This window comes from Lissotriton vulgaris, unplaced genomic scaffold (assembly GCF_964263255.1).
Source record: "Lissotriton vulgaris unplaced genomic scaffold, aLisVul1.2 SCAFFOLD_220, whole genome shotgun sequence".
Classification (NCBI taxonomy): domain Eukaryota; kingdom Metazoa; phylum Chordata; class Amphibia; order Caudata; family Salamandridae; genus Lissotriton; species Lissotriton vulgaris.
This window is the reverse complement of record NW_028248788.1, coordinates 1,521,703-1,544,596: the sequence shown is the minus strand read 5'-3', so window position 1 is coordinate 1,544,596 and position 22,894 is coordinate 1,521,703. Positions and strand designations below refer to the sequence as shown.

General features: G+C 49.8%; 1 protein-coding gene across 2 annotated transcripts in view; it reads left to right on the top strand.

Annotated features, from left to right (window-relative positions):
• Positions 1 to 915: 915 nt before the first annotated feature.
• Positions 916 to 22,894, top strand: part of LOC147663825 (uncharacterized) — a 227,180-nt gene continuing 205,201 nt past the window's right edge. For both annotated transcript variants that reach the window (XM_086950187.1, XM_086950186.1), the window contains exon 1: positions 916 to 1,422. In XM_086950187.1, the coding sequence (XP_086806313.1) occupies positions 964 to 1,422 (459 nt within the window). In that variant the 5' untranslated portion in view covers positions 916 to 963. The remainder of the gene's footprint in view (positions 1,423 to 22,894) is intronic.

Genomic DNA, 22,894 nt, shown 5'->3' with positions numbered 1-22,894 from the left:
TTTGGTTTTTGGATCTCAAATTTTAAAATTAGTATCAAATAAAGGAAGAAGTCTTCCATAAAATGGTCTTGAACATTTGTGGATCTGTCTCTCTGTAGGTGCACCATTCTACCCTTTCTCTTCATGCAGAAGGTGACTAATGCATCAGATCTCCCTCCCCCCGGGAGGCGGGACGGCTTCCCTGAGAACCTCCATGTCCAAGTGCTAGCAGGAGTAAGGTCCACATTGAGTGGTGGAGGAGGAAAAGCACTTCACCTCTGTCCAGTGACTCCATCACTGTGCCCCAGAGTAGGAGTGCTCACAGACTTTCATCCACATACCAAAGCGAGAGGGTAAGGCAGCACCAGCCTTCACGAGGGGCGATGCACACTTCCGGGGGGTTCATGAGTGGCTGGTGCCAGGTTCCTGGGATCTCCTGGCCCCCTGAACCCCGGCTGCACTGGATTTACACATCCCCAGGGCCTTCTACCAGAGGGCCCCGTGAACCCCAGGTGCACTGGATTTACACATCCCCAGGGCCGACTACCAGAGGGCTGAGCTATACCTATCGTCCTACAAGATGGGTGGGTCAAGAAATATCGATTTTTGCAATATTTTGATGCAAGTGCATACAGATACGTATAGATTCACCATACTTAACTTCGCACCATTATACCTTGATGATACGTGTGCCACCAATGGACATAGATAAGGAGTTAGAACAGTGACTGCACACTTAGCTATCCTTGCGTTCACAATATTGTGATAATAGGTATTGTGAATATGATGATTTTATAGGACGCCATTTTGTTGTCAGTGTCTCCGTCCTGGTGCCTAGAAGACCAAATGCAGAATTATTACAAAGAGATGCATTATTTACAAGGGTGCAGTGTGTCCTGTGCCATTCCTCACTCTACCTCTCTCTTGCAGGGCTGCATTGGACCCCGAAGCAGGGCCCGGTGGCCCCCGCTGCCAGGAAGCGTCATGCTGATCAATCTAAGCCTGGGTGCCAAGGAGATCCACTTCCTGGACAAATCTATGGAGGATTATAATGAGATGGTGATGCACGGCATGATGGGAGACCCTGCTGTTGCGCCTACCCACCCAACATTCACCCAGGATTGTCCACCTCCACCCCCACTGCCACCCACGCCTCCTCCTCCTCCACCCGGTGCACCCCCTGCCCCTGAGACTTGCGTCTTTCAGAAGTTTGGTGCGCGGCGGAGATCCAAGCTACGGAACTTTAACTGGGACGCGATCCCTCAGGAGCGCGTACAGGGCAGACGCAGCCTATGGAGCATCGAACAGAGCTTGGAGGACCTCCAGATCGACACTGGGCGGATCGAGGAGCTGTTCGCTCGACGGGAGGAGGAGCCTGTAGCTCGCCCCGGATCGTGGAGGGCCCAGAGGACCCAATCACTGGCGGAGGCTCCCGTCCAGAAGGTGAGTGCCACCTGCTGGAGAATCTTTTTTTTAATGGAGTTTTATATAGTGCGAACTTGACCTGAATTGGGTATCAGAGCGCTTTACATCAGTTGCATTACATGAGGACACGTCCAGGGAGATTAAGTGATTTGCCCAGAATCACAGGATGTTGAGCGTCATTACCGAGACTCGAACCCAGTTCCCCAGATTTGAGCTTGACCGCCCTAGCCGTTAGCCCAACTCCTCTCCTCTCCTTAATCCTCACATTGAGGTCTGGAGATGGTATTGTGTCAGTGACCCCTGCTATAAGTTAATGTAAAGGTAAGATTAGAGCAAAAGTGACTCAAAGTTGGGTATGTGATTAGAGTGACGTGGAGTCAGTCGCTTGCGCACCCCGCCGAGTTACCATTACCTCTCCGTCTTTTGTCCCTGTCATTGCGGTATGAGGTGACTCCACCTCATTGTTTAATGACTGTGATGAGGGCGAGGAGGACTAAGAGAAATGAAGATTACCGGTAAGTAATCAGAACATCACGAAGAGCACTCGCTGACGCTACACGAGGAACTGCACAGAACCATCAGCTCACAAATTAATGATACAAAACATCCTACCGTACATTGGATTTTCCAGACGGCGAATGTCTCCCTGGTCACCTCCCCCTCGGCTCAGGATCAGTCCAGGGGCACCGACGGACAGAGCGGGGCCTCCAACCCTGAGCAGTGGCCAGGAAGAGGTGAGACTTTCCCCCAAGCATTTTTGGGAAAGAATCCTAAATACCTTATGAAACAGACACCCCCGTCTGGAAAATCCAATGTACGGTAGGATGTTTTGTATCATTAATTTGTGTTAATTTTTGCTTTTTTCACTAAGCTTAGGTCAAGCTTAATTGCAGTAGTGTTCAAGAGGTCCTGACGAAAGCCGGGTACACTTTCCTACAATGTCTGAAACATGTTGACCAAATACCATTCTTAATAGCTAGTTATTATGTCAAACTCTCTCACACTCATTTTAATCTTGACACCTTGATTTTCCCTAATAAAGTTTTCCTTAAATCATGGTAGCCAATTTTACATCTCACTTTTTGATTCTTTTTGCACACTTTTTTCTCACTGCAATTTAACATCCCACACCATTCCAAACTGATTTGACTTTTGGTATGATCCATCACTGGCGGTTCCTTGGGTTTGGAGAAGCACATAATTCCAACAGGTGTGCGGCTCCTTAACCGGACCATCTTTGGTTCTATCCCAGATGATGAAGCTCTGCCATATGGGTGGGCTGATGGGATTCATTTCCTTTTTGTTGTATACACTTTATAGGTAGACACAGAGTCCGTCACATTTTTCTTTGCCCCCATTAGTTGTTCAGACCATTGACAGTCCTTTTGTATTGTTATACTGTGAATAAAGGGTTTGTCTGTCCTTTGGTTTTTAAATAATCTTCCCCTTAGACCCTCCCCCAACCTTGTTTTTTGACATTCGGAAAGCTTCCCTGGGAATGCATTCTGCCCTTTGCTTTCTGTTGGCTTTTTGGTTTGAAACTCACATTTGTTTGCTTTCTGTTTGCTGACTTTATTTATTTTAGGCTGTCCTGCCTAAGTTAGTCCATCCCATAGAGCATAGCATGCTTACCAGAGCTCCTTGTATTCTTCCACGAGTGCTCGTTTTCTGTAAGCAGGCCATTTAAACTTTGTTCATATTTTGTTGCATTTTCTGTCCATTCAATGAAAGGTCAAATGTCAAGTTCTGTATCCAAGGGAGCTTGGTGTTTACTTTTCTTTCTCTGACTTCAAAGTGACACTCTTGCTGGGTACCCACGTGAGATGACAGGGTGTAGGATGCCAGTTTTTTTTTTTTAGCACACAACAAAATGTAAATGTCTATAAATGAACTGTGCAAATATTTCAGAATATATCAGAATTTGGAAAGCACAAATGAAGCACATTTGTTTGTAATTCGGAAGGGTGGAGGAAATATACATTTGAATAAGATGAAAACAAATCAATACACCTGTTGATGCGGCTTCCGCACATTATCTTTTGCGTGCTGAACAGTATTATCAGTTGAACTATATGTCTGTGCAGATGTAATGGCCATTTCAATTGAAAATATGTTGTCTGTAATGGCAATGCGCTATCACACCATGCATACTCCACTCTATGCTACTCCACTCTACCACACTCTACATTCTACTTCCCTCTATGCTACACCACCCCACTCTACTCGACTCCACTCTTCACCACACTTTGCTACTCCACTCTACGCCATTCCACTCTATGATACTGTGTGACACTCCACTCCACTCCACTCCACTCTACTCCACGCCACTTCATGACTCTGACATGCTATGCCTCTATATGGGAAACATCCTTTACAACGCAACCATTACATCGCACTACACTTACAACGCAGTCATTACATCACAACATCCTTTACAACGCATGCCACTACAACGCGAGCATTACAACGCACAACACTAAATCGCATGACACTACATCGCATGTCACTACAACACAGGCATTACCACGCATATCATTACAATGCATACCATTACAACGCATAGTACCCCTACACTATACAAAACCTACCCTACTGTTGCACCCCCTGGAGTTAGAATAGTAATTTTTACCCCTACGCTATCCAACACTTACCCTACTGTTGCACTCACTGGAGTTAGAATAATAATTTTTACCTCAATACAATCCAATACTTACCTGAAATGTAATGGTATGCGTTGTAATGGTATGCGTTGTAAAGGTATAATGTGATGTAATGGAATGCGTTGTAAAGGATGTTGCGATGTAAAAACTGCATTGTAAAGGCATGCATTGTAAATGTATGCATTGTAACGTCATACATTCCCTCTATATGCCACTCTATGCTGCTCCATTCTACTCCACTCCACTCTACGACTCTCTGACATGGTACGCCACTCTAGGCCACTCCACATCACTTTACTCCATGACACCCCCCTCCATTCTACTCCACTCCCTCCATTCTGCTCCCCCCCTCCATTCTGCTCCACCCCCCTCCATTCTGCTCCACTCCCTCCATTCTACTCCACTCCCTCCATTCTACTCCACTCCACTTCATTCTACTCCACTCCACCCCCTCCATTCCACTCTACTCCACTTCACTCTAGGCCACTAAACATGAGACTCCAAAATACTACACTCTACAAAACTCCACTCTATGACACTCCTAAACATGCCCCATCGCTCTATTTCACTCCACTCAATGCCTCTCCATTTTACAACACAACACTCTATTTTACAGTACTCCACAACACTCCACTCTATGACCCTCTGACTCTATACTCCACTACAAAAGTCTACTGTAAGACACTCCCCGACACTCCACTGCACTCTACAACACTCTATGCCTCTCCAATCTATGGCACCCTATGCCACCTTACACATTGCCACTCGCCTCTAGGACTCTTTACTTCCCTCTGCACCACTGCACTCTACTCCAGTTCACTCAAATCCACTCCACTCTGCGACACTCAAAGCCACTCGACAACAGCCCATGACCCCCCACTCTTTGCCACTCAAATCCATGACATTCTATGCAGCTCCACTCTAATGCACTATACACCACTCCACTCTATGCCCTTTTACTCTCTACTACGCCACAAACTTTTAGCCATGCCAAACAGCAGCCACGCTGGTATACAACAGGGCTAAACACATTGGCTAAGCCAATGGCTCTTGCATAGGTAAAACCCATTGGCTTTGCCAATGCTTGTGTTTTCCAGTTCCTAGAAGCTGATACATCCATTGCAGGCACAGACACTACATTGGACTCTGTCTTCTAAAGACCCATAGACAGCCTAGGATGGCTTCAAGGTTTCCTAGTCTGTGCGGTGTCGGTCCCTCTACGCTCAGGCAGGTCGCTGTGGGCCTTTGCCATATTTGAAAACAGTCAAGCTCGTCGGTGGGCAGTGTAGAAGCTCTCTTCATGCACAGCTATTGCACTGTGGCGGGGACGCCATCTTCCCTGACTACAGGCCCAAAATCCCAAACGTCTCCGCGGGGCTTTGTGTCCTGGTTGCTCTACCTCTCCAGGGTCCACCGACCTCCATTCTTAATGCAACATAGTGCCAATATCGGCGCGCCCACCATCCCTCCAAATACACGAACCCCCATCAAAATAATTGGACAAGACAACTTGTTGTTGGGAAAAGTAGTCGCAGGTTTATTAGCATATCATTGCTAAAACATGGTGGGTTAACTTACAGATGATCCAAGGCAAGCCGCCCCTCGCAGCTTGCCACCTGATAGGCCAAGTAGCCCGCGGCCTTGGCCTTGCGGTGCTTAGCGGTTGATGGTGAGAGGGTAGCCCCTCACCTGTCCGGTGAACCATTGGTCCACCCTCTAGCCCACGCCCCCCCCCCTACGAGGGGCGGAGCGTTCAAGCAACCCCCGGTTGTCCAGGTAACCAACCGCCCGTAGGATAACGGGGCGCCGTCGCACCCCCAGGGTCCACCGCACGGATCTCCCAGGGATAATAGGCCTCAGCACCCTTTGTGCTTCTGCATAGGGTACTCCTAAGTACCTTTCGCCTCTGGATCATCATGTAACTCCTCCTGCAACACAAATAACAATTCATTAAATCCTAAACCCCCCTTGCCACCCGAGATGTAGGGTAAGCGGCAGGGAGGGCAACATCGAGGGCAGTGAAGACAAAAGAGACTGCTCAGGGGCGTGTAGGAGACCTAAATACCTTGTCCCCCCACGCCCTCCAATAAATACCGATGACGTCATGGCCCGGGCAGCGGCCTCCGGCCAATGGACCCCAGAGGGCTGGTGCGCCGGTTCTCCTGTGGCACTAAGGTGCCCGCCCTCTTATGAGGGTCACCTGCGGCTCCGTGTCGGGCGGCCTGCATAGTGCCAATATCGGCGCGCCCACCATCCCTCCAAATACACGAACCCCCATCAAAATAATTGGACAAGACAACTTGTTGTTGGGAAAAGTAGTCGCAGGTTTATTAGCATATCATTGCTAAAACATGGTGGGTTAACTTACAGATGATCCAAGGCAAGCCGCCCCTCGCAGCTTGCCTCCTGATAGGCCAAGTGGCCCGCGGCCTTGGCCTTGCGGTGCTTAGCGGTTGATGGTGAGAGGGTAGCCCCTCACCTGTCCGGTGAACCATTGGTCCACCCTCTAGCCCACGCCCCCCCCCTACGAGGGGCGGAGCGTTCAAGCAACCCCCGGTTGTCCAGGTAACCAACCGCCCGTAGGATAACGGGGCGCCGTCGCACCCCCAGGGTCCACCGCACGGATCTCCCAGGGATAATAGGCCTCAGCACCCTTTGTGCTTCTGCATAGGGTACTCCTAAGTACCTTTCGCCTCTGGATCATCATGTAATTCCTCCACAGCCCTGTATGTGGCGACCGTCACAGGCAGGGCCCCCCCCCAAGACAAAAGAGACTGCTCAGGGGCGTGTAGGAGACCTAAATACCTTGTCTCCCCACGCCCCCCAATAAATACCGATGACGTCATGGCCCGGGCAGCGGCCTCCGGCCAATGGACCCCAGAGGGCTGGTGCGCCGGTTCTCCTGTGGCACTAAGGTGCCCGCCCTATTATGAGGGTCACCTGCGGCTCCGTGTCGGGCGGCCTGCATATTCACTTCTCCACGGTCTTCTTGAACAAATTCACTGTCCATTAATTATTCTAATATTTAAAAAAAAATATATATATTATTCATTATTCTTGCCATGGAAATCTTGGCGCACGGGCTCAAAACTATATCACATTGTTCCTGTGATGCAATCACACTTCACCCCCAGTCCCGATGCATTTCGGGCTTTTCTCCCCGGAAGCCCTCATTCAGGATGTTACTACTTCCGGTCTGTTAAGGAGGGGGAGCAGTCGGGCGCAGCAGCCTTATCCAAGGGGAATTCTCTCTTGGAGCATGCGCAGAAGAAGGTCGTGAGCACGTGACGTTCCTTCCGTGTGACGTCAAAACGACAACCTCCTCTGCACGTGCTCTAGGAAAGAGAACAATAGCCCCGTCCGCGGACATAAAGAAAGGACTGCGTCCTCAGCTCCCGCCGCTTCCGGTGCTTCCGGGGTCAGGCGGGCGGCCTGACCCTTGGCACGTGCTGCAGCAGAGGGCAGACATGTACAATAAGCCACTCTCTGCTGGGTGAGGGGCACACAGGGGGCGTGGAGGGAGCTGAAGCGGGGTGTTCACCCAGATCAAAGCTTTCAAGATTGTCCACTGTGTACAGGAGCACGCTGCAGGTACCAGCACCACCGCAGCGCAGGTACCAGCCCCAAAGATGGCACCACCGCAGCGCAGGTACCAGCAGCCCCACAGATGGCACCACTGCAGCGCAGGTACCAGCCCCACAGATGGCACCACCGCAGCGTAGGTACCACCAGCCCCAAAGATGGCACCACCGCAGCGCGCTGCGGTACCAGCAGCCCCACAGATGGCACCACTGCAGCGCAGGTACCAGCCCCACAGATGGCACCACCGCAGCGTAGGTACCACCAGCCCCAAAGATGGCACCACCGCAGCGCAGGTACCAGCAGCCCCACAGATGGCACCACTGCAGCGCAGGTACCAGCCCCACAGATGGCACCACCGCAGCGCAGGTACCAGAGCCACAGAGGCACCACCGCAGTGTAGGTACATGCCCCACAGATGGTGCCACCACAGCGCAGGTACCAGCCCCACAGATGGCACTACTGCAGCGTAGGTACCAGCCCCACAGATGGCACCACAGCATTGTAGGTACATGTCCCACAGATGGTGCCACCACAGCGCAGGTACCAGCCCCACAGATGGCACTACTGCAGCGTAGGTACCAGCCCCACAGATGGCACCACAGCATTGTAGGTACCAGCCCCACAGATAGCACCACCGCAGCATAGGTACCCGCCCCACAGATGGCACCACAGCATTGTAGGTACATGTCCCACAGATGGTGCCACCACAGAGCAGGTACCAGCCCCACAGATGGCACTACTGCAGCGTAGGTACCAGCCCCACAGATGGCACCACAGCATTGTAGGTACCAGCCCCACAGATAGCACCACAGCATTGTAGGTACTAGCCCCACAGATGGAACCACAGCATTGTAGGTATCAGCCTCACAGATAGTGCTACCACAGCACAGGTACCAGCTCCACAGATGGCACCACCGCAGCGTTGGTACCCGCCCCACAGATGGCACCACAGCATTGTAGGTACCAGCCTCACAGATAGTGCCTCCACAGCACAGGTACCAGCTCCACAGATGGCACCACCACAGCGCAAGTACCAGCCCCACAGATGGGACCACCGCAGCTTAGGTACCAGCCCCACAGACTGCACCACAGCATTGTAGGTACTAGCTCAACAGATGGTACCACAGCATTGTAGGTACCAGCCCCACAGATAGCACCACAGCATTGTAGGTACCCGCCCCACAGATGGTACCACAGCATTGTAGATACCAGCCCTACAGATAGCACCACAGCATTGTAAGTACTAGCCCCACAGATAGCACCACAGCATTGTAGGTACTAGCCCCACAGATAGCACCACAGCATGTAGGAACCAGCCCCACAGATGGCACCACCGCAGCGTAGGTACCCGCCCCACAGGTGGCACCACCGCAGCGTAGGAACCTGCCCCACAGATGGCACCACCGTAGCGCAGGTACCAGCTCCACAGATGGCACCACCGCAGCGTAGGTACCAGCCCCACAGAATGCACCACCGCAGCGTAGGAACCAGCCCCACAGATGGCACCACCACAGCGCAGGTACCAGCTCCACAGATGGCACCACCGCAGCGTAGGTACCAGCCCCACAGATGGCACCACAGCCGTGTAGGTACCAGCCCCACAGATGGCACCACCGCAGCGCAGGTACTAGCCCCACAGATGGCACCACAGCAGTGCAGGAACCAGCCCCACAGATGGCACCACCGCCGCGTAGGTACCAGCCCCACAGATGGCACCACCGCAGCGCAGGTACCAGCCCCTCAGATGACACCACGGTAGCGCAGGTACCAGCCCCACAGATGGCACCACGGCAGCGCAGGTACCATCCCCACAGATGGCACCAACGCAGCATAGATACCAGCCCCACAGATGGCACCACCGCAGCGTAGGTACCAGCCCCACAGATGGCACCGCCGCAGCGTAGGTACCAGCCCCACAGATGGCACCACCGCAGCGTTGGTACCAGCCCCACAGATGGCACCACCACAGCATAGGTACCAGCCCCACAGAAAGGAAGAGTTCCTTGAACCCGCAAGCATTGGCAGGGTCTCCGCCTGACGAGGAGTCAAGGCGCTGGACCATAGAATGCCTGCCAAAGCCTTGCAGTTTGTGTTTTACCCCTTGCAAACCTGAGACTTGGCCCAGCGCGGTCTCTTTCCTGCCTCTTTCGTGTGCCATGCCCCCTCGTTCTTTCTTTGAGGTCAGCTTAAGTTCCTGATATGCTCCTGAGGGTTTATCTGCAGCTTAAGAAACACATCACAAAAGGAAATAAAACGAGTTTGCAGGTCACCTCTGAGGACTGGGTAAAGTAGATGCACGGAAGAGAGGGAGACCGAGGCGGCGACAGGAAAGGCGGGAAAACAAATAACAGCTATCAGCAGACGTACTCAGTGACGACCAGAAGAAGAAAGTCACCTCCAGCACTAATCACAAATTGTGGCAAGCACTGATAGGAGAGGTGGGCCTGGAGCCCTAGTGCCCAGACGGCAGGGCTGCCACCAGTAGCTGTTCCAGGCCTCACAGTACCGGGAAAATACTTATGAATTACACAAGTATACGCAGTGAAATGGAACTTAGCAATGCAACTCTCGGTGTGTGTCCACAGGCGCTTCAACGATAACAAAAGCAAAACTGCAGAATAGCACCAGTGGAATAATCAATTTTAAAGACCAGCATCACCGGCCCGTATTACGAGTGGGCTGATAAATTACAATATGTGCGGTTACTCTTGAAACCTTAGTTTTTACCAGTGCGTTAATTATTAATTGGGATAACGGCCAGCTTGTAATGAGGGCCCATGCCTCGAACTCACTCTGTGCAAATTGAACTCACAAAAGCAGGCAATGAGGAACCAGTCACAGGCAGATATTCCTAATCGACTGAAACAATTATCCTTCCTGGCACGACATGGACACCAAGGTAATCGCTGGTCGATAGACACCAAGGTAATCACTTGTCCATGGACACCAAGGTAATCGCTTGTCGATAGACATCAAGGTTATCACTTGTCCATTGACACCAAGGTAATCGCTTGTCGATAGACACCAAGGTAATCACTTGTCCATTGACACCAAGGTAATCGCTTGTCGATAGACACCAAGGTAATCACTTGTCCATTGATATCAAAGTAATCGCTTGTCGATAGACATCAAGGTTATCACTTGTCCATTGACACCAAGGTAATCGCTGGTCGATAGACACCAAGGTAATCACTTGTCCATTGACACCAAGGTAATCGCTTGTCGATAGACATCAAGGTTATCACTTGTCCATTGACACCAAGGTAATCGCTTGTCGATAGACACCAAGGTAATCACTTGCCCATTGACACCAAGGTAATCGCTTGTCGATAGACACCAAGGTAATCACTTGTCCATTGACACCAAGGTAATCGCTTGTCGATAGACACCAAGGTAATCACTTGTCCATTGATATCAAAGTAATTGCTTGTCCATGGACACCAAGGTAATCGCTTGTCCATGGACACCAAGGTAATCACTTGTCCATTGATGCCAAGGTAATCACTTGTCCATGGACACCAAGGTAATCGCTTGTCCATGGACACCAAGGTAATCACTTGTCCATTGATATCAAAGTAATCGCTTGTCCATGGACACCAAGGTAATCGCTTGTGGATGGACACCAAGGTAATCGCTTGTCCATGGACACCAAGGTAATCGCTTGTCCATGGACACCAAGGTAATCGCTTGTGGACGCACACCAAGGTAATCGCTTGTCCCTGGACACCAAGGTAATCGCTTGTCGATAGACACCAAGGTAATCACTTGTCCATTGACACCAAGGTAATCACTTGTCGATGGACACCAAGGTAATCGCTTGTCGATGGACACTAAGGTAATCGCGTGTCGATGGACACCAAGGTAATCGCTTGTCGATGGACACCAAGGTAATCGCTTGTCCATGGACACCAAGGTAATCGCTTGTCCATTGACACCAAGGTAATCACTTGTCGATGGACACCAAGGAATCGCTTGTCGATGGACACTAAGATAATCGCTTGTTGATGGACACCAAGGTAATTGCTTGTCGATGGACACCAAGGTAATCGCTTGTCCATGGACACCAAGGTAATCTCTTGTCCATGGACACCAAGGTAATCACTTGCCCATGGACACCAAGGTAATCGCTTGTCCATGGACACCAAGGTAATCGCTTGTCCATGGACACCAAGGTAATCGCTTGTCGATGGACACCAAGGTAATCGCTTGTCCATGGACACCAAGGTAATCGCTTGTCCATGGACACCAAGGTAATCACTTGTCCATGGACACCTAGGTAATCGCTTGTTGATGGACACCAAGATAATCGCTTGTCCAGGTGCCGGAATCCTACAGCGGAATGCTTGGGTGACACTTGATCCTGTGAGCCTCATTATTACACCAATGAATCAGCTGAGGCGCCTAGAAGCCTTGCAGGAGCCAAGTAGATAAACACAGCTTAATCCCACATTTAAAATAAGACCCGCCAGGTGAGCCGTTCGAAGATCAGCTCCGGGTTGCGTGTATACAGATCTGTTTACCTTCGGCATCATACGCAGGTTAACCAGTTCTTGCACATTGGATTCATCCAGGGGGATGCCGCTGCCGAGTCCCTCCGTTGGGCTCTATTCTTTTTATCCAGGGGATAAGCCATTGTCAAGCCGATTGTGATCTCCAAGAACATCTTGCGGTGGGCCGATCCGACAGGTGGAAAACCGTGGCTCGGATGTACCAAAGACGACTCTTCCCTGTTAATGTTAATGTTAATGTTAATTGGAATTTATTGAGCGCTCGTACGCCAGAAGGCTTCATGGCGCTATAGAAAAGGAACCAGGCAAGGCAGTCAATAAGAGGAGCTGTGCTGTCAGTAGTGAGCTTGGGTGAAAAGCCAAGTTTTCAGGTATTGTCTGAAGCTGAGGATGTTATCGTTCAGCTTTATGTGGAGGGGGAAAGAGTTCCAAAGACCAGCAGCAAGGTGGTCAAAACAGCTGCCTCCGAGGCGTTTCCTTTTAAATGGGGGTACGATCAAAAGTGATTTGTGAGTCGATCGGAGATGACGGGAGGGGCAGTATTTTTTGAATAAATCTCTGATGAATAAAGGGCCAGAGTCATTCAGAGATCTGAACAGTATGCACCCGGACTTGAAGGCCACACGCTGTTCAACTGGCAACCAGTGAAGCTGTTTAAGGCCAGGTCTAATAGATTGCCTCCTAGGTATATTCAGAAGAAGCCTGGCGGCTTGGTTCTGGACAAGCTGGAGACGTTTGAGCTCTCCTATTTGGAGGCCAAGATAGATACTATTAGAAAAGTCAAGCCTGGACAGAACCAAGGAAATGACAATCTGTGTGAGGGCTGCTGAGGTAAAGAAGCGAGCAATTTTTTTTATTTTCTTCAATTGGAAAATACTGGAAGATACCACCGCTCCAACCTGTCTTTTTAGCGAGAGATCCTCGCTAATAAGGATACCTAGGCTCTTGACCACAGTTGACTTAGATGGGGGAACTCCCATACTGATGGGCCAGAAGCTGGAATTCCAACTAAGCGAGCTCTGTCCGGGCAAGACCAGCTCGGTCTTGCCCGGGTTGAGCTTCAGATGATTGCAGCTCATCCAACTCAGTATGTGGGACATAGTTCTTTGGAATTCAACCACTGAGTCCTGGGTGTTAAGAGGGAAGATGAGCTGCAAGTCATCCGCATAGTTGAAGATGGTTACATTTGCATTCCGAAGGGAGTGCAAGAGAGGGCGTAGGTATACATTAAAAAGCAGGGGGGATAACGAGGAACCCCGTGGTACCCCGCAGGTGGTAGATATGGTGGGAGCAGAGAAAGAGCCCAATCTGACCGATTGAGTACGGCCCGTGAGAAAAGAGCGGATCCAACTCAATGCAGGACCCCTGAGACCTGCCTGTTCGACACGGTCGACCAAGATGGTGTGGTCGACCGTGTCGAATGCAGCAGAGAGGTCCAGCAGCACAAGCGCCTGATGGATTCCTGCATCTGCATTCCGCCTTAGAGTGTTTAACACCGAGAGAATGACCGCCTCGGTAGAATGGCAAGGTCGGAACCCTGCTTGATTAGGTGCCAAGTACTCGGTTTTTTCCAGAAAGCTGGAGATACTTTCACAAACATGTGACTCCAGAAGTTTGGCACAGTATGGCAGCAGCGATATAGGTCTGTAGTTAATAGGATCTAGTGGGTTTGCTCCTGCCTTTTTTAAGAGGGGAACGAGAAGAGCTTTTTTCAGCCTACATGGAACTTTGCCCTGTGAAAGAGACCCATTCATTAAAGAAAGTAGACACCCGGGAAGATTGGTGCCCACTTCTTTCAAGATGTAAGGGGGACAAATGTCATCGGGGGAACCGGTTTTGACTTTGGTAAGAAGTTTGAGTAGTTTGATCTTATCTATGAAGGGATAAGAGTCTAAGGTGGCAGGGTTGTACAGAGTGTCATCAAACAAAAGAGGACGCTGAGTAATGGGGATACTTTGCTTGATAGTACAGATTTTATCAAAGAAGAAAGAATTCAGCGTGTTACAAAATTCTTGGGTGGGGACTATCGGGAGAGAAGTTCTATCATTAGAGCTGAGATTCTCCACAATATTAAACAGCTCTTTTGACTTGTTTTGGGCTTTGAGAATTTTGTCCGAGAAATAATCAGTTTTGCATTTATGAATGAGATTTTGGTAGTCCCTGCGAGCCCTGCGAAAATTGACCCTATCATGTTCTGAATAGGCTACGCGCCACTTACGCTCCATTTGACGAACCTTAAGTTTAAGACTTTTCAGGTGAGGTGTAAACCACCTGTGAGCGTCATTGGGGCGAGAGCGGGAGAAGTCAATAGAGGGTGCATGAACATCAGCCGCCTGGAGCAGCCACTCTGAAAAAGCTTCTTCTGATTTGTCAATGTCCTGATCGAGTGATGGACAGGTGGAGGTTAATGAATCAAGAAATGCCGGAATAGCAACATTCTTCCACTTTCTTGCCTTCCCACCTAGTTGGGACTTAGGTTTGCCGTTTTTTGCGATGGTCATGCTGAAATTGATCACAAAGTGATCCGACCAAATGCACGGCAAGATGGAGTTAACTGCCAGAGAGATGTTTTGAGACCAAATTTGGTCAAGGCTATGCCCTTTCTCATGGGTAGGGAGATGAATGTGTTGAGTGAAATTGAGGTCCAAAAAAGTTTCTTTCAGTGTGGCTGCCTGAGAGTCAGATTCCACAGAGTCCAGCCAAAGATTAAAATCTCCCAGCAGTAAAATTTTGTCATGGGTAATAATCAAGGGGGCAAGTTGTCCCGCTAGGGATGCAACAAAAGTGGGCATGTTTTGAGGGGGCCGATATATGAGTATTACAAGAAGTGATCCCGTGTCCAAATCCATTTTAAAAATTAAATTGTCTGATCCTGTCAGATCACAAGATGGTAAGAGGGAGACATTAAGGTTTTTGCGAATAATCGCAGCAACCCCTCCGCCCCTTTTGCCAAGTGGCCTATCAACATGCAGTATGTAGTACTCAGCGGGGACTGCCGCCAGGATGTCAGGCAAAGATGCCTCATTAAGCCAGATCAAATGCCAATAGCAGAAAGGTGCAGCAACACACCCCTACCTGGCCTAGACCTTGTCCTGGGAGTGAGAACGCCAGCCCTTGACGTAAAACTACTGAGAAATATGAGGGAAAAGAGACAGAGAAGGAATGACAGACCCTAGAACATCAAGACGAAGGAATAGGGATCATGGTGCAGAAGACAACAAAGCAACATCCAAGACATGACGGAAACACAGGCCATGGGAAGGATTCGCCGGACTTGTGAACAGTGATACCAGACCTCAGAAGTCAGGAAGGTGGAACCATCCGGGCAGAAAAGCAAAGCCACCGAATTAGGGATAGGGTATAGATGGGAGCACGCTGCGGGACAACACAACAAAAGTTAGGGAACGAAAAGCAAGTGCGTACAGGCTGAAATTCAAAGCACTTGGGGAACAGGCAAAGCTGCCATCACTCCACATAGGATACATCGTCTCTCCTGCGTCCCCAGTCTTCATGACCTGGAAGTGCATGCTGCTGCTCTGCGAGAGGAGAGGCCATCTTGAACTGGAGCAGCCCTTCTGTGTCCTGTGCATGCAGCCTTGAAATGGGATGTTGGCTCCTTGCGTGCCACACTGAACCCAGTCACTACCTCACTAGTGAAAGTACCAGAAACTCCAGGTTTCTATGATCCAAGCTGCTGCCAGGACCACGTCAGTTCCCCATCTCTAGCCTTGCTGCCACCTTCCCATCAGCCACCTGTAGAGGTTTCAATTTTCTTTTAATTGAAACTCCATTAGCCTTTTAGAAACATCATCTTTTTGCATCTGTGCCTGAAGAGCCTGGACATTCTTCAAGTTTTGCTTGATGAAGGAGAGAAGCCTTCCTCAGACCAGGCCCTTCAGAGGACTTCTGGCCAGGCAGACCTCCTGTGGACAGTGTTTCCTGATACCAGAGGTCCTCTGAAAACCAGGGACTTCTTTCAAGCTGAGCCCACTGACAGTGGAGCAAGTTGGTCATGCTATAGAGCAAAAACAAGGCCAACTTCCTGTAGATATAAAGCCACGTGGAGGGAGGCACTGTACTCTTTGACTCAAGGAACTACGCATAGTTCTTTCTTCGTTACTAGCAAAGGCGTGAGGACAGCACAAGTGGGTTTCTGAAAGAGCTGTAGATGATACTTGTAGAGAAAAGTCTCATCTCCAGCCGCCGGGAGAGGGCCGACAGCCGTTGAAGGAAAGCCGAAGCATTGGAACTGCTTTTTCAAATTCAAATTCCTAAAAGTCAAGGATCTGAAAAGTAAAAAAAAAAAAAAACTGCTCCACCTCCAGCTCAAGTGTATGATTCATATTTGTTATACCTTAATTACATGCTTTTAATTACACTTACCTGTCAGGACAGCACTTGTTCCTTGTGTAACCGTTTCGATCTGTGTCACTTACGTAAGAGTTCCCTGGCCTTCTCTCGACTTGCTACTGAAAGCGTAAAAGGGCGGCGCAACTATGTTCATGGCTCTTACCACATGATGCGGCATGAACTTAGCTATGATGCTCACATACCCCTTTACTCACTCACACTCCCTCTACCTAAAGGCAGGTAAACATCCTGAGCGTGGTCTATGGAGGCGGCGACAGCACATGAGTCAGAGGCGGTCGCTTGGACACGCCTGTGAGCTTCTGTGAGTGCCTCAGCTACATTGGAGTCCCATCTTGTTATGGTTCAAATTTTAAATACTATGTGGCTTGTGTAATTAATGGTTCTTCAGATGTTATGGGCCAGGCTCCCGCGCTCGCTAGATGATGCAATGGAGCTCGGTGGATGCCGGTTGACGAAGCTTCAAGCTGCTTGGCCCGGCCCCTTATCGGAGGCTGGACCGCTGCCCTCACTAGCCATCCACATACACCCTGCTGAGATGGGACATCTGACCAGACCCGGGAGGACCCCTTGTCCTCTGTGGTCCTACATTGGTTGAAGAGGTCCTAGCCGCAGGGCAGCTCATGGTTTCCATTGATTCATCTTCCCCGAGGTGACGAAATAGGGCGCACAGACATAATGAAGGGTACATTCTGATGCAATCATTTATGGGACCCTATTTTCTAAATATTTAATGGCTGAGGTTATTATTATCTTGGCACCGCATTTAGAAATGGACCTTATTCTCCTGACACAAAGATTTCCACCACAGTGTTTCTGCCTTGCTTATTTAATCATTGCACCTTTTCCATAATAAGTTTAATTTCTGTTGGCATAGTGCTGAGAGAGCATGGCAGTTCTGTAAAGAGAGTTTAATTCTCTGGGTGTAGTATTCTTACATTGTCTGTCGGGTTACAGTATTCTGCTGAGTATTATTCTCATGGCACAGTGTTCTTACATTGTCTGTCGGGTCACAGTATTCTGCAGAGTATTATTCTCATGGCACAGTGTTCTTACATTGTCTGTCGGGTCACAGTGTTCTGCAGAGTATTATTCTCATGGCACAGTGTTCTTACATTGTCTGTCGGGTCACAGTGTTCTGCAGAGTATTATTCTCATGGCACAGTGTTCTTACATTGTCTGTCGGGTCACAGTGTTCTGCAGAGTATTATTCTCATGGCACAGTGTTCTTACATTGTCTGTCGGGTCACAGTATTCTGCAGAGTATTATTCTCATGGCACAGTGTTCTTAAATTATCTATTGGGTCACAGTGTTCTGAAGAACATTGTTTCCCTGACACTGTACTCTGAAGCCACCGCGTCTCTTCTCATAGTATTTTGAGAGCCATTGATTACCTCGGCACAGTATTCTGGCTGCCCTTGTCCTGCTGACCCAGTGTTGTGAGGCACATTGTTTTTCGTGATCAGTATTACTCCTCTTGGCACAGTATCCTGAGAGTCTCTTGGTTAGCTTCTCAGCATGTTCTGTGGATGTGGTTTCCCCTTGAGAGCAGTTTTAGTGTGCTCCATTATTTCTATATGCTCGGTATTCAGAGAGCTGTGGTTATCAATAGTCCTCTAGTGTTATTTCTCTTGCAACTGTATTCCTCCTGGTCTTTTTACCTGCCGGCACCGTATTATGAGAGGCATTGTATGTTCTTGGCCCCGGTTATGGCAGAGTACTCCGATTATTTCCTGATTATCTCATCAATGGATTCTGAAAGATGCGGTTTCCATTTGAGGGCCCCATTGACTTTGCCACTCTGTCTCTCTGTACAGTATTCACAAATACACAGATACCAATAACACAATATCCTGTAGAGTATTATTTATCATGGCACGGTATTGTTGAACTGTCTGTCGGGTCACAGTATTCTGAGGGACATTGTTTTCCAGACACTGTACTCCGTAGCCTTTGTATCTCTTTCCCTAGTATTTTTAAGGCCGTAGATTCCCTTGGCACAGTATTCTGGCTTTTGACCAGTATTTTATCTGGCAATTTCTCTGAGGGTGTTGTGGTGCACACTTAGAGGTAATACCCCCCTCTCTGAGTTGGTTGTACTACTCACTGCAAGATAATGCCTCTGTCTCTGAGGTGGTAGTGTTACTCACTGAAGGGTAACCCCTTCCTCTCGGAGGTGGCTGTGGTACTCACTGAGAGGTAATCCCCCCTCTCTGAGGTGGCTGTGGTACTCACTGAGGGGTAATCCCCCCTCTCTGAGGTGGCTTTGATACTCACTGAGAGGTAACCCCCCTCTCTGAGGTGGCTGTGGTACTCACTGAGGGGTAATCCCACCTCTCTTAGGTGGCTTTGGTACTCACTGAGAGGTAATCCCCCCTCTCTGAGGTGGCTGTGGTACTCACTGAGGGGTAATCCCTCCCTCTCTGAGGTGGCTGTGGTACTCACTGAGAGGTAATTCTCCCTCTCTGAGGTGGCTGTGGTACTCACTGAGAGGTAATACCCCCCTCTCTGAGGTGGCTGTGGTACTCACTGAGGGGTAATCCCCCTCTCTGAGGTGGCTGTGGTACTCACTGAGAGGTAATTCCCCCTCTCTGAAGTGGCTGTGGTACTCACTGAGAGGTAATACCCCCCTCTCTGAGGTGGCTGTGGTACTCACTGAGGGCTAATCCCCCTCTCTGAGGTGGCTTTGGTACACACTGAGAGGTAATTCCTCCCTCTGAGATGGCTTTGGTACACTGTGAGAGGTAATCCCCCCCCCCCTCTCTGAGATGGCTTTGGTACACTGTGAGAGGTAATCCCCCCTCTCTGAGGTGGCTTTGGTAAACACTGAAGGGTACCCCCTCCCTCTCTGATGTGGTTGTGGTACACACTGAGAGGTAATAACTCCCTCTCTGAGGTGGTTGTGGTACTCACTGAGAGGTAATCCCTCCATCTCTGAGATGGCTGTGGAACTCACTGAGAGGTAATCCCTCCCTCTCTGAGGTGGCTGTGGTACACACTGAAGGGGTTATCCCTCCCTCTCTGAGATGGCTGTGGTACACAGTGAGAGGTAATACCTCCCTCTCAGAGGTGGTTGTGGTACACAGTGAGAGGTAACCCCTCCCTCTGAGCTGGTTGTAGTACACACTGAGAGCTAATCCCCCCTCTCTGAGGTGTCTGTGGTCACACTGAGAGGTAATCCCTCCCTCTCTGAGGTGGTTGTGGTACACACTGAGAGGTAATCCTCCCTCCCTCTGAGGTGGCTGTGGTACACACTGAGAGGTAATCCCTCCCTCTGTAGTGGCTGTGGTACTCACTGAGAGGTAATCCCCCCTCTCTGAGGTGGCTGTGGTACTCACTGACAGGTAATCCCTCCCTCTCTGAGGTGGCTGTGGTACACACTGAGAGGTAATCCCTCCCTGTCTGAGGTGGCTGTGGTACACAGTGAGAGGTAATCCCCCCTCTCTGAGGTGGCTGTGGTACACACCGAGAGGTAATCCCTCCCTCTCTGAGGTGGCTGTGGTACACACTGAGAGGTAATCCCTCCCTCTCTGAGATGGCTGTGGTACTCACTGAGAGGTAATCCCTCCCTCTCTGAGGTGGCTGTGGTACACACTGAGAGGTAATCCCTCCCTCTCTGAGATGGCTCTGGTACTCACTGAGAGGTAATCCATCTCTCTCTGAGGTGGCTGTGGTACACACTGAGAGGTAATCCTCCCTCCCTCTGAGGTGGCTGTGGTACACACTGAGAGGTAATCCCTCCCTCTGTAGTGGCTGTGGTACTCACTGAGAGGTAATCCCCCCTCTCTGAGGTGGTTGTGGTACACACTGAGAGGTAATCCCTCCTCTCCGAGGTGGCTGTGGTACACACTGAGAGGTAATCCCTCCTCTCCGAGGTGGCTGTGGTACACACTGAGAGGTAATCCCCCCCCCCCCCCCTCTGAGGTGGCTGTGGTACACACTGAGAGGTAATCCCTCCTCTCCGAGGTGGCTGTGGTACACACTGAGAGGTAATCCCCCCCCCCCCCTCTGAGGTGGTTGTGGTACACACTGAAGGATAATCCCTCCCTCTCTGAGGTGGCTGTGGTACTCACTGAGAGGTAATCCCTCCCTCTCTGAGGTGGTTGTGGTACACACTGAAGGATAATCCCTCCCTCTGAGGTGGCTGTGGTCACACTGAGAAGTAATCCCTCCCTCTTTGAGGTGGCTCTGGTCACACTGAAGGGTAACCCCTCTCTCTGAGGTGGCTGTGGTACTCACTGAGAAGTAATCCCTCCCTCTCTGAGGTGGTACACACTGAGAGGTAATCCCTCCTTCTCCGAGGTGGCTGTGGTACACACTGAAGGGGTAATCCCTCCCTCTCTGAGGTGGCTGTGGTACTCCCCGCGTGGTATTCCCCCCTGTCTGAGGTGGTGTGTTCCACTCTGAGAAGCAGCCCCTCCCCCTCCAGCCTCTGACATCAGCTGCTTGTTTGGCAGGGCTCTGCTTCCTTCCCAGGGTGGCCTTTGCAAAGGTTTGTTTTCCCAAGGATGCCGGCGATTGGAAGGGAAAGTGCTGATGGGCTCCTTGGCACCAGACGTGTGTTTTGGCGCTGTGCCCACTCGCGGACACCCGTCCTGTCCCCTGGCACTGCGCCCACTCCCGGACACATAGTCTGCCTCCTGGCATGAGGCCCTGGCAGCCTGGTCTGAGAGTGACCCTTCCAGGCTCACGTACTCTGGCGAATGGCCTGGGAACCCACCTGTGCCCCACGCCCAGACTGTCCCCATGCCCTCCCTTGTGCCATACCATCTGCCAAGCCCGGTTCTAGCGGGTGGGCCAGGTGGGCCAGGCCCACCCAAACATCAGTCTGGCCCACCCAAACAGGATCCTTGACCCTGGCAGTGAGGGCTTGAAGGCAGTGCTTCAACCCTCCCCCGCTGTGTGTGTCTGCCCGAGCTGAGGGGCTCACACACTCACACAGTTTAGAGATTATCGCGGCCGCACCCGAGTACTTCACAGGTTTTTACAAGACCATTTACATATTACTGAGGCTTGGTTTATTTTTTCACCCCTTCATTTCTGCAAGGCGAAAGGCGACAAATCTTTTTTTGACAACGGTAACCTTTGGTAACCTTTGCCTACTGTCCTGCTGCGTTGAAATTTATTTTTCTAAGCACCACAGAAGAAAAGAAGTTTCTTTATTCCTATTCACCTTTCCTGACCCCTGCAGTGGCTCATCACATCAAGCTGTGACACAAAGTTTGACTAAGGGAGCAGGTAAGAGAATGTGCTACTATATATTTTTCTTTTAAAAATCTGCACAGGCCCAGCAGGACACATACTTCGTGCGCTTCATTTAAACAGCATTTATCATTATCATGGCCGATAAGGGACAACAATAAGACATTACAAAATGCCCAGATAACGCTGGTGATTAATGATCCTTCTGGAGAGCAATCATGTGTCTGTTAGTAGTTTTCAAATGCAGATGAACTGTATTGTATCTGGATAGCTCCAGGGCTTTAAGTGGGATGAAAAAACTGGGGGGGGTCTCTCAAAGGGGCGTGGCCAATGTAATTGAGGACGTGGCTTAAAAACAGTACGTTAAAAATCTGTGTTAAGCAGTGTGCGGCCCGACTTGTATTTTGCTGTGTCTGTCATTGCATCCAGATATATGATACAACAAGTAACATCATACCTACAAGTCAGGACTATTGGCTTTATCAATGGTTGTTAGTTGCATAAAATAAATAACAGCAACTATGGCTTGTATAGATATTGCAAAAGCTTCCACTTAAAGCACTGGTGACACCACGACGATGCTGCTGCTCCTGAGTTTCAAAAAGAGAAGGGAAATCCAGAGAGAAAATGACTCTCTTTAAAGGATTTCCCTTCCCTCTACAACACTCACCTGGCATGACGTCATGCCGTAACTTTCCACTTCTCAGTAGAGTGAGCAGGGTACACCGATGACGCACGCGAAAGCGGAAGGAACGACCTGCAGGCTCCCGACTACGTAACCCAGGGATTTCCCCTCACAAATTTTTACTTTGAAAAACCGGACTTTGTTTGAAAAGTAGTACAAATTATGATGAAGAACTGAAAAGAACAAACTGTAATGTAAATAGCCTTGAAAAAGCCCTGGCGCAAATCGCCACAGGGGGCGAAACACGTGTCGGCTGTCCATGTTTTTTACCTAAATTAATAAAGAGCATTTTCCTATACAAAATGGACTTTTGACTCAAATTATATGAGCAAGGATTCAGCCTAATGATATAAAGAACTACTGCTAACACACTCACTATCCCCCTAAAGACTTTACTGTTCAAAACTCAAGAGGTCCAGAGTTTTTTTGAGTGTGTTCTCTCTACAAAAACCATGTGAAAACTGATATGGACTTGGATTCTTCC